Below are 12,842 nucleotides of genomic sequence, written 5' to 3'. Positions count from 1 at the left end.
GACTTTGTTTAATGCCTAAACTATTGTTATTTTGTCCTGCTTGACTCTTTTCCTTTCCTTCTGCATTTTCTCACTTCTCTGATTAAGCTTAATCTTTGGGTAAAGTTCTTCTACAGGCAAAAGCAGGCAGATGACATGCGGTGAGAAGAACCGTAGGGTCCTGCTCCATTTCAAAGGCACAAGGCTATTTCAGGTTAGCTTCTTAGAATCATTAAAACATTGAACCAGGATGAAAATTCCTGAGGTGGGGAGTCCAGGGCATTAACTGGAGACATGGGTGAGGAACACAGTCTTTGAGGCTGCAAAGGAGCTCCAGGCAACAATGGAGCAAAGACAGTAGGAAAATTCACTCATAGGCCACCCAGCACCCTCCACCTCCCCCCAGCCATCTGCAGGCCACAGGAGGCAAAGCATGGCTCCTGCCATGCTGAGCAAGGTATGGTGCGAAGCAGAAGTCTCAACTGCAAAATGAAGACTCTGGCATCTGAACCAGGGCAAACATTCAAGGTTGAGAAGGTAACAACGCTGAGAGTTAACAAATTGGGCTGAACCCACTTGAATCCCAGCTGTGGAGACTCCAGAGTTTCTCTCGAGCCCTGCTTCTCACAATCTGGGCAACAAGAGCAACACCTGGAGCTTGTTAAAAACCCAGGATTGGAGAAGCCCTGCTTCTCAAAACCCGAGCTTCATGCACAGCACCTGGGGCTTGTTAAAATCACAGCCTCTCTGGTTTCACCCAGAGCCTCCGCATCTTATGAAATGCCCAGCAAAGTTGGTCACTCATTCCTGGGGGGGGGCATGAAAGCCAAATTCAGCCTACAGGTGAGTCCCTGCTGTGAGAAAGAAACTGAGAGTGAACTTGGTGTGTGAGGAAAGGATGGCAGTTGTGACGAGGGAAGCCTGCTACTTGTCCTTTCTCTGTTAGAGTGCAGGCTTTCTGGGAATCGTTGGTTCTAGAGGGAGGAACCTGCTGCTTTCTCACGCTCGCCAGCGTGTTCACTAGCTGCCTCTTGGTCCTTCCTGACCCAGCATGTCTTTGCATTTCCAGCAGATAACAGGCTGAAGAGAGAGGTGTTTTGAAGTGGTGGACTTTTTCAGTGATGAGGATCCTCTGAAGATGTTTTCTTCTGAGCTGGGGAATGTAGGTATGGATGCAATGTTTTGAGCCATTTTAGAAGCTGCTCTTCTGAGTCTGGTTTGAGGCTCAGACCTGTGGCATGTGGCCAGGGAGTTTATTTCTATGTGTGTTCTTTTGAGGCTGTGTCTTCCTTAAGGGTGTGTTGTTCAGGGCTCAGGGTGCTGTGCCTAGGCAGGAGCATTTCACTTTGTCTGTGGCTGCAGAAATAAACCACCTCAACTATCAGTGATTGAGAAGACGAGTCACCCCAGTTCTGCAGCCGGGGATGGTCTCGGCCGAGTGGTTCTGCTGCCGTCAGCAGCAGGGGTGCAAGGTTCCAGAGAGGCCTGGCTGAGAGGGTTGGGGTCTGGCTGGGCTCTTCTCTTTGCACATGGTTTCCTATCCCCCAGGCATTCCTGTTAGAGCCTGGTAGCTGGATTCCAAGCAGGAGACTCTCACAAGGAAGGGTCGCAGTGAGGAAAGGGTTTTCCAGACTATTTGCATCATGCCAATGGTGCATGAACAAAAAAGCCACCTCCATAAGAGGGGATGTCACAGGGCATGGAGCTTAGGAAGTATGGTCTGTGGGGCCCCCAGGGCCACTGTTGCTCCCCTCTCTCAGATGGAGGGGCAAAGATGGAAAGAGAAATGAAAGTTTAGTCACCTGTGTGAGTGGATGTGTGTATTTACATGACCAAGGGTGTATGTGCAGTATTCCTGGAAACTTTTGGGGACTCACCTGTGTTTTCCACAGAGATTCCTTTTATGTAGGAATTGTCATTTTACTGAACAGTCATTTGGTCTCAGGGTTATGGGAGAACAGTGAGGCAGGAGGTGACTTCCAGCAGACTCACGAGTCTGTCAGTACCAAGATCAGGCTGAGATCAGACGCTATAGCTTGATTACATCAAATCAATGAAGTCAGGAGCATAGAAAGACTAGATACTGGGTCAAGGATTGTGTTCTGACAACACCCTAGAAAATAAGCAAGAGATGTAGACTATTCTTTTTATTTTCCCTAAAATATTATGCAGTCTCCTTTTTTCTTTGCTGTTTCTTTGTCTCATTTACTTATTTCAAGTTTTCCACTTATAGTAGGGTTACTGTGTATTAAGCCAGGAAGATAGTGTGGATAAAATTAAATCAATGTGCTCCTCTTGTGAAATTTAGTTGGGACCCCCCCCCCCTTTCCTTAGGGCTTTAAATAAGTTTAACTTTGAATGATTTAATTAATGTGAAAATAAATCCACCTTCTGTGGTTCTTGATCTTAAAACCAGTGAGTTTCCAAAGTCTTGCCATGGCTAGAAAATAGATGCTGTGAGGGAAACAGGTAGTGCGGTTTTCATTCTACAAGTAAATGAAAGGGAAATAAGACCACTCCAGCCTGTACTTGTTCATGTTTCCATGACTTACTGAGATTTGTGGAGTTGGGATTAAATGCCCGCTCTTCTGATTCTGAGTCCAATTTGATTCTTGAAGGACCATTGGATCATTTAAGGCTGAACCATACTAAAGAGGTAGCTAAAGATTTCCTAGGAACTTATACTCTCAAGTCTGTTCATCTAATGCTCTTCATAAACAGCTTTACACTCATGTTAGGGTCAGTTTACCTATGATCTCTACATAAACTTACTTTTTGAGTGGAAAGTCAGTTCCATAATGGATCTTTACTAAATGCAGGAAGGTTCTTAGAATGATAATCACAGGTCATAACTTACATGATTAGGGGTGCAGAATATGGCATAATGATTGACCTTAGGCATGGTGCTGTTTCTTCTCATATGACTATATTAAGTTGCTAAGTCACGTTTGACTCTTTGTGACTCCATGCACTATAGCCTGCCAGGCTCCTCTGTCCATGGGCTTCTCCAGGCAAGAATACTGGAGTGGGTTCCCATTCCCTCCTCCAGGAGATCTTAGCAACCCAGGGATTGAATCCCTAGTCTATTACAGGTAGATTCTTCACCATCTGAGCCACCAGGGAAAGCCCTATTTCTTCTAAGGCTCTGTTTTTTCCCTGGCATAATGGAAGTGGTAGCAGCTGGCACACAGGTTGTTAAGAAAGAACAACCTTTCATTTCTCAGTGAATGAAAGAAAGAACCTACGTCAAGCAGAGTCTGGTCCATAGTAAGTACGGGAATGATCACTTATTATCTCAGTGATGATAAAGATGCTTTGTCCCTGGTCTAGTTCCCAAGAGGCACAAGGGATGCTGTGGTCGTCATATTATCGCTAAGATCTGTAACTCAGATTTCACTGTGAAATGTCATTTGTCCGCCACGCATCTGCCTGACAGAATGAAGTAAAGATTTAGCCACGTGTGTTGGCATTAGAATTTTTTACCTTTTTCTTATTCTTTTTTTTTTTTTTTGATTGACACAAAAGAGCAAGCATCCAGTCCACTAAAACAAAGAAAAACTATTATTGGTATTTTTATTTCCAAATGTTCCAGCAGTGCCCCGCAAGCAATGACCTTTTCATTTAACTCTGTTTAGGGTTCGATGCCTATTTTACATCCCGCACTCTTGAAAACAATCGAAGAAATGTGTGGTTTGCAGAATACTGGGAGGAAAACTTCAACTGCAAGCTGACGATTAGTGGGTCAAAGAAAGAAGACACAGATCGCAAATGCACAGGTAATCTCATTCTCGTTGTCCTTCTCCTGTTACTCTACGTGGCCAGCATTGAAATTTCTGTAGAGCTGACAGAAGGAAGCTTGGCTGGAGACAAATTGAAAAAGTAAATTGAATCTTACTAGATTATTCAGAAAATGGAACAGGAGCATGAGTCTTGCAGGACAAAAACACTACGGACAAGAATGTATTCTTTTCGGCCTGTCCATCTAGTGATAATTGACATTTTCATTGATTCTTTGAATTCAAAAGGGGTCATGTTGCCTTGAATGCTTTTGCTGATAAATATTAGTTCATGTTGTAGCCAGGAGTATAAAGTCATTTTCACAGAGGTTTAAATCTCTTACCAATTCCATTTTAGCATCAGAATGAATGGTCAGCAGAGACATGACTAAAAATGCTAAAATAACATCTTTGATGAAGGAAACAAAGTGTATGTTGGGGTCAGAGTAATGAGGATTTCAGTGGATTTTCATAATGTCCAAATTGAGTTACCTGCTATTTAAAATATGCTTTAAGATACTAAGCCTCATATATAACCTTATATAAGTATTCTAAATAAGAAGCACAAGTGTTTACCATTTATTTATGTGTAGTCCATAATCAGAAAGCAGAATCACATATTTATTCATGGATTCATTCATAAATACGTATTGAGTGACTCCTTTCTACTCATCACTGTGCCAGGTCCTCCTGATCCAATGGGGAGTAAACCAAGTAAGTAAACCATGCTTTCATGCTGCTAGAGAAAGTAGGGGGGGAAATCTACATTATTCCAGTGACCTTTCTATGAATACATAATTATATACTGTAATAAATATTCTGAGAGTGTATGGGCATATAATCAAGGAATTTTACTCATCTTAAAGGTAGAAGCTTTCTCAAAAGATGAGTAGACACTGGCTGGTTAGGAATGGAGAAGAACAGGCTGGAGAGTTTCTGAGAGAGGAAGAGCATGGCACAGGGCTCATAGCAGGAAAAATGATGATGCCTCAGAGGACTTGAAAAGCAGAAAAACATGCTCTAAAGAGAATAGGATGCATGTGTGAGTCAAAGCTGGATGTATAAAGATATGGACAAAGGAATAAGCTGTGATGGGACATGTGTGGATTTGGGTCTTTATCCTTCGGATACTGGAAATCGGGGGAGATCTTGCACCAGGGTGTAGCCTATCCTGCCGTCTTACCACCTAGCCCTGTATTACATAACATTCACCAATTTTATGCTTAAGTGGGTTTCAACATTTGCAAAGATGACCTTGAGGTAGCACAAACACTGAAATGTCTTTAGTATGATCAAGAAAGAGACCTTCATATTGTATATACTCATGAGGAGTCTTTCTCTGCAATGTAGGTCTTTGAATATTGGCCATCCAGATATTATAGATTCACCCATTCAGCAAACATCTCACACGCTAGTAAAGTAATGCTCAAAATTCTCCAAAGCAGGCTTCAGCAATACGTGAACCGTGAACTTCCTGATGTTCAAGCTGGTTTTAGAAAAGGCAGAGGAACCAGAGATCAAATTGCCAACATCTGCTGGATCACGGAAAAAGCAAGAGAGTTCCAGAAAAACATCTATTTCTGCTTTATTGACTGTGCCAAAGCCTTTGACTGTGTGGATCACAATAAACTGTGGAAAATTCTGAAAGAGATGGGAATACCAGACCACCTGACCTGCCTCTTGAGAAATTTGTATGCAGGTCAGGAAGCAACAGTTAGAACTGGACATGGAACAACAGACTGGTTCCAAATAGGAAAAGGAATTCGTCAAGGCTGTATATTGTCACCCTGTTTATTTAACTTATATGCAGAGTACATCATGAGAAACGCTGGACTGGAAGAAACACAAGCTGGAATCAAGATTGCCAGGAGAAATATCAATAACCTCAGATATGCAGATGACACCACCCTTATGGCAGAAAGTGAAGAAGAACTCAAAAGCCTCTTGATGAAAGTGAAAGTGGAGAGTGAAAAAGTTGGCTTAAAGCTCAACATTCAGAAAATGAAGATCATGGCATCTGGTCCCACCACTTCATGGGAAATAGATGGGGAAACAGTGGAAACGGTGTCAGACTTGATTTTTTTGGGCTCCAAAATCACTGCAGATGGTGACTGCAGCCATGAAATTAAAAGACGCTTACTCCTTGGAAGGCAAGTTATAACCAACCTAGATAGCATATTCAAAAGCAGAGACATTACTTTGCCAACAAAGGTCTGTCTAGTCAAGACTATGGTTTTTCCTGTGGTCATGTATGGATGTGAGAGTTGGACTGTGAAGAAGGCTGAGCGCCGAAGAATTGATGCTTTTGAACTGTGGTGTTGGAGAAGACTCTTGAGAGTCCCTTGGACTGCAAGGAGATCCAACCAGTCCATTCTGAAGGAGATCAGCCCTGGGATTTCTTTGGAAGGAATGATGCTAAAGCTGAAACTCCAGTACTTTGGCCACCTCATGCAAAGAGTTGACTCATTGGAAAAGACTCTGATGCTGGGAGGGATTGGGGGCAGGAGGAGAAGGGGACGATAGAGGATGAGATAGCTGGATGGCATCACCAACTCGATGGACGTGAGTCTGAGTAACTCCGGAAGTTGGTGATGGACAGGGAGGCCTGGCGTGCTGCGATTCATGGGGTCACAAAGAGTCATACACGACTGAGCAACTGATCTGATCTGAATGTATATTGAGCACAGTACTAAAATACCATGAATGGTGTGAGGATGCTGAAATTTAGACCTTTACTTCAAGGAGTGTTGTTTGTGTGTGTGTGTGTGTATGTATGCATGTGAAGAATGTGTGTGTGTATGTATGCATTTGAAGAAGGGGAGATAAGATATAAAGAGACATGAGTTACAATAATGATTTGAAAAATCTGTACAATACACAACTGGATGTGTGACTCAGTTACCTAGAATATCAGATTAACCACATTCTCTAGACCATAGTGTATAACAGCAGTGTTGTCAGTAATAGGATCCTTATTACGTTGTAGGGGGTTGGGGAGAAAAAAAATTAATTCAATGTTGACTAGACCTGGGTGACACAAAGCTTTCAAGTGGAAACCGAAAAATTAGTTTGACATGTGGATAATTTGTCTCTATGACAGGGGACATCCAAATGTGCTGGAAGTATCCAAATGATTGATGACAGTTTTCTGGCTCTTTCTGACATTTGATGTTTTGTAGAGTCTGAAAGGGGGACTGAATGCTCTAATGGCCATTAGGATCATTCTCAGGCCCATCTCCAGTCTGTATAGATACTCTAACCAGACTGTTTTGTCTGCAGTCATATTTTAGTGCTGATTATCGAGAGTTTAAGTTTATAAAAACATGCAAGCTCATTATCCAAACCACTACTTTCAGAAATAGAAACAGCAGTGTTTGTGTTCTCATATCATGCTTCCTCCATGCGAAGAGTCCATGATCACATCTGCTAAATTACCTGTGACCCCAAATTATGTAAATATCTTCTGTTTTCTTACCTCCCACTTCCCTTGCAGTAGCAGCTGCCATCCTACGTGAAGGTAGATGTTACCACTATCAGTGTGTCTTTCGTTCTTCCCATTATTGGCTATAAGAACATGGCTGGTCTGTGCTTGTTATTATTTCTTATACTTTCTTTGCCCAAATTCAACTAAACTTGTATTTTCTTTGAAAGTATCCCCAAAATACTGTTTCAAAAATCCTGACACTTTGGAACTTGGAAAAATGGGGGAAAGGACAGACTGAGATTTGCTAGATCACAGGGAAAGAAAACATGGAGAGAAATGACATAATAAATGCATTAATGAGAATTCTTGCATTGAGAAATTGTTTTAATTAAAGAAAAGAGTGGATGGGAGTGCCATCCACTTAAGTGCCATTGGTGCACTTAAGGATATGGGGTGATGTGAGGCAAAACTTGTGTTGGTATCAGATTTTGAAGCATCAAGAGAATGGGCACGTGGGGAAGAAGCAACCAGAGGTGGAGGCAGGCTGAATCATCTGGCAGTGCAGAGAGTGTAGTTAGTAGATGTCTTGACCTGAGGACTGCAGAAAACAGCCCCCTTCGCATATCTGTCTGTGACTGGTCTCTGCTGAAAAAGAAGAAAGTCTTGAAATATCCATTCCTAGTATTTGGACACAAACTAGCATGCACGCCTTTTTTTTTTTCTGGAATATATATTCTCTTTAGCCATCAGTTCAGTTCAGTCGCTCAGTCATGTCCGACTCTTTGTGACCCCATGAATCACAGCACACCAGGTCTCCCTGTCCATCACCAACTCCCGGAGTTCACTCACACTCACGTCCATCGAGTCGGTGATGCCATCCAGCCATCTCATCCTCTGTCATCCCCTTCTCCTCCTGCCCCCAATCCCTCCCAGCATCAGAGTCTTTTCCAATGAGTCAACTCTTCGCATGAGGTGGCCAAAGTATTGGAGTCTCAGCTTTAGCATCAGTGCTTCCAAAGAACACCCAGGACTGATCTCCTTTAGCCATCATGAGCTACTTATTATCTATTAGTTCCAAGTAGTCTTGGATCATTCAAGATCATTACATAAGTTATCTGGTCAGATGAGTCTTAAAGATGAGGTGTGGTATCTATAACTATTTAGAGAGAGCAAGTCCCTGAGATCAGGGGAAAACAGTGAGATCTAAAAGACCCAAGATGATACAAAGTCACAAAAAGGAGAATAATTGTTAAACAAGAAATTATCATTAAAAAAAAAAACTGTGTATGCTTTATAATTTAATGTGCTGTTACTTGTGCATAGATTCTTTTTTTTTAATTTAAATGTATTTATTTTATTTTTTTAATCTTATTTTATTTTTAAACTTTACATAATTGTATTAGTTTTGCCAAATATCAAAATGAATCCATCACAGGTATACATGTGCATAGATTCTTATAGGAACTTACGTGAACAACCATATAATTTCTATTCCTGTAAATTTTCCCTATGCACTTAAAGTCACCTTCAAACAAGGAAAGCTACCACATTCCTCAGTGTTTTAACAAATCCCAACTTTCCCTGATACCCAGTTCCAAGATCTCTCAACACTGAGAACTGGACATTCTTCATGCTGCCTTCCCCAGAGGTTGCCTAATTGTTACTGATATAAATTAAGACTCGCCAGGGACCGATGCTGCTTATTGGTTGCCTTGGCTGCCCTTCCCCAAGGGGTCATATCCTTGAGATTTGTTGGTGTTTTAAGCTGTCACAGAAAGCACAAACTCTACCTGACAGGTACTAATGCCATTCACGCTACTTCGTGGAAGAGTTCCGTCTCCTTATGCATGCAGTGGCAGCTACACACGTCATAGAGGAGGTCATTTTAGATAGTTCATTATAGATTATGTGTCACATGTGAAAAGAAAGAGCGGATGTGATATGTTTTTCAGGTTAAATGTATACTCTGCCACCCCCGCCCCACTGGGTAAGTGTTCACCCTTAATGCTCACCAGTATGTTGCTGACATAGAGACCAAGCCAGTGTATGATCTCTTTGGGAATAGTATGTTTTTGTGGAGATACCAAGGTCAAAAGAAGTAGGAAAACACATAAAGTGATGTGTCTGCAGAAGAGATTGAGGCCATCTTGACATCAGAAAAATCACTCTACCAAAATGGTTGTGAAACTGTCTGTCATGAAAGAGGCTAAGACTGTGTTCCAGTGCTGTATCTTCACATCCCTGTGGGAGATTGGAAAATATTGCTTAACCTCTCAAAGCTTTTCCTCATCTTTGAGATGGGAATAAGAAAAGTTTACTTCCAAAGTTATTGTGGGGATTAAATTAGATCACTCAAACAGGGGATCTAAAATGATATCATTACGTAGTAATAGCTCAGTGATGGCAAGTGTCTGCTGTTCTGGGCTGAAAGCAGTTACCTGGGATGTAGGGGTGGCAGGTCATGAAGATCCTACTGCCTTATGTCAGTCCTATGGAAAATCAGCATGCATATCAAATTCTAACAGGAAAATAAAGTCAAGGATTTGAATAAGCATATATGTATACACAGGAGATTCTCACTGGAGTGCACATTGCACAGCAATGTACAGAGGCATTGAACAGTTTGTAGGCATGCAACATTAAACTTTGTTACAAATGGAATGATGGAATGAGGCTCAAAGATTATTTAATTTCAGCACCAGAAGGACTTCCCTGGTGACTCAGATGGTAAAGAATCTATCTTCAATGAAGGAGACTCGGGTTCAATCCCTGGGTTGGGAAGATTCCCCTAGAGATTGGGAATGGCAACCCACTCCAGTATTCTTGCCTGGAGAATTCCATGGACAGAGGAGCCTGGAGGGTTACAGTCCACTGGGTTGCAAAGAGTCAGACATGACTGAGTGACTAATGCACACACACATGCACACACTCACTGGTAGAGTGTCCCCAACCATTTTTGGACTTTGGACTTGCTGAACACCTCCTGCCTCAACTTTTGTACCATTTATCCCTGACGCACCATATCCCTATGTGGTTAGTAGCATCCCCAAGGTCTTTGCTTGTAAACCCATTATTTAAAGTCAGAAGGTCCTGAAAATCTGAATGTGCTTGCCTGTGGCAGTCCATAAAAATTATCACTGTGTCATATTTTAAGGCTCACACAGACATTTGTCTAACTAACATTATCGTCCTGCCAAATGTCACTTTGTAAATACTGATTCATCAGAATTATCTCTGTTGAAAAGAAGGAACTCAGCATTTAGAAATCCATCATCCCATGAAGGGATAATTTGACTTTCAGAGATTTGTTCTTCTTTTGAGATGACAGAGGAAGAATAAATTGGTGACATATTTTTTGTTTTGTTTTGTGGCAAAAATATAATGTATTCCAATTTCAATTGGAATACAATTGAAATGTATTCCATGTCTGGAATTCAGTCGGACATGACTGCAGCAACTTAGCCCACACACACATTTTCAAGTCACACAATAGGCAAATTCAGTTTTGATCTGAGTCACTAATCAACCAATATTTACTGTGGATGTATATCAGGGGCCAGAGAGTATCCTTTGGTAAATGTCCATGTTTTGGGAGGCCAGTATCATTAAGCTGTGTTTACACCTTACTTGTCAAAATTAATAGTTTAAGTAAAGGCCACTCTATTGGGAGTGGGAGGTGGCAAAACCCTATTAAGAAGTGCTGTTAGTGAAAATGGATTAAAGATCTAAGTGTAAGATCAAAAACTCCTAGAGGAAAACATAGGCAAAACACTCACTGACATAAATCACCACAGGATCCTTTATGACCCACCTCCCAGAGTAATGGAAATAAAAGCAAAAATAAACAAATGGGGCCTGATTAAACTTAAAAGCTTTTGCAAAACAAAGGAAACTATAAGCAAGGTGAAAAGACAGCCTTCAGAATGGAAGAAAATAGCAAATGAAGCAACTGACAAAGAATTAATATCAAAAATATATAAGCAGCTCATGCAGCTCAATACCAGAAAAACAAACAACCCAATCAAAAAATGGGCTAAAGAACCAAGCAGACATTTCTCCAAAGAAGACACACAGATGGCTAACAAACACATGAAAAGATGCTCAACATCATTCATTATCAGAGAAATGCAAATCAAAACCACAATGAGGTACCATCTCATGCCAGTCAGGATGGCTGCTATCCAAAAGTCTACAAACAATAAATGCTGGAGAGGGTGCAGAGAAAAGGGAACCCTCTTACACCGTTGGTGGGAACGCAAACTAGTTCAGCCACTATGGAGAACAGTGTGGAGATTCCTTAAAAAACTGGAAATAGAACTGCCTAATGATCCAGCAATCCTCCTATTGGGCATACACACTGAGGAAACCATAATTGAAAGAGACACGTGTACCCCAGTGTTCATCGCAGCATTGTTTATAATAGCCAGGACATGGAAGCAACCTAGATGTCCATTGGCAGACGAATGGATAAGAAAGCTGTGGTACATATACACAATGGAATATTACTCAGCTATTAAAAAGAATGTATTTGAGTCAGTTCTAACGAGGTGGATGAAACTGGAGCCTATTATACAGAGTGAAGTAAGCAGAAAGAAAAACACCAATACAGTGTACTAATGCATATATATGGAATTTAGAACGATGACCCTATATGCAAGACAGCAAAAGAATCACAGATATAAAGAACAGTCTTTTGGACTCTGGGGGAGAAGGCGAGGGTGGAATGATTTGAGAGAATAGTATTGAGCCATGCATATTACCATATATGAAATAGATCACCAGTCCAAGTTTGATGCATGAAACAGGGCACTCAAAGCTGGTGCACTGGGACAACCCTAAGGGATGGGATGGGGAGGAGGTGGGAGGGGGTTTCAGGATGGGGGACACATGTACACCCACGGCTGATTCATGTCAGTGTATGGCAAAAACCACTACAATGTTGTAAAGAAATTAGCCTCAAAAAAAAAAAAAAAAAAATACTGGAGTGGGTAACCATTCCCTTCTCCAGGGGATCTTCCCAGCCCAGGAATCAAACCCAGGCCTCCTGCATTGTTGGCAGATTCTTTGCTGTCTGAGCCACCAGGGAAGCCTATTCCAATATAAAATAAAAAGTTAAAAAAATAAAATTTTCTTCCCATGTGTTAAAAAAAAATGATATTAGTGAGAACAAAGCAAGCATTTCTCAAGTCTTTTGTTTTTACCTGAGACCCGGGCCCAGGAGAGACTATATAATTTGTTAACTATCAGGACAAAGGAGTTACACTAAAGTAAGTTAAATTCTCTGAGACTATACAGGCATGGCGGAGAAGGCAATGGCACCCCACTCCAGTTCTCTTGCCTGGAAAACCCCATGGATGGAGGAGCCTGGTAGGCTGCAGTCCATGGGATCACGAAGAGTCGGACACAACTGAGCAACTTCATGTTCACTTTTCACTTTCATGCACTGGAGAAAGAAATGGCAACCCACTCCAGTGTTCTTGCCTGGAGAATCCCAGGGACGGTGGTGCCTGGTGGGCTGCTGTCTATGGGATCACATGACTGAAGTGTCGGACATGACTGAAGTGACTTAGCAGCAGCAGCATATAGGCATGGGGAGAGGAAGGATTCACTCTACTAATTAGTTTTCCCTGTCATTTTATTATTCTATTCTGAATTGACCTTTA

General features: G+C 41.7%; 1 protein-coding gene across 6 annotated transcripts in view; it reads left to right on the top strand.

Annotated features, from left to right (window-relative positions):
* Window positions 1-12,842, top strand: part of GRM7 (glutamate metabotropic receptor 7) — a 935,735-nt gene that overhangs the window by 580,905 nt on the left and 341,988 nt on the right. For all 6 annotated transcript variants that reach the window (XR_011562970.1, XM_070776295.1, XM_070776293.1 and 3 more), the window contains exon 5: window positions 3,615-3,755. Coding sequence is in view for 5 of the 6 variants with exons in the window: in XM_070776295.1 (XP_070632396.1) it covers window positions 3,615-3,755 (141 nt within the window). In the remaining variant the exon portion in view is untranslated. The remainder of the gene's footprint in view (window positions 1-3,614; window positions 3,756-12,842) is intronic.

Source organism: Bos indicus, chromosome 22, assembly GCF_029378745.1.
Source record: "Bos indicus isolate NIAB-ARS_2022 breed Sahiwal x Tharparkar chromosome 22, NIAB-ARS_B.indTharparkar_mat_pri_1.0, whole genome shotgun sequence".
NCBI lineage: Eukaryota > Metazoa > Chordata > Mammalia > Artiodactyla > Bovidae > Bos > Bos indicus.
The sequence above is the reverse complement of the archived record's forward strand: the minus strand, read 5'-3'. Positions and strand labels throughout refer to the sequence as shown.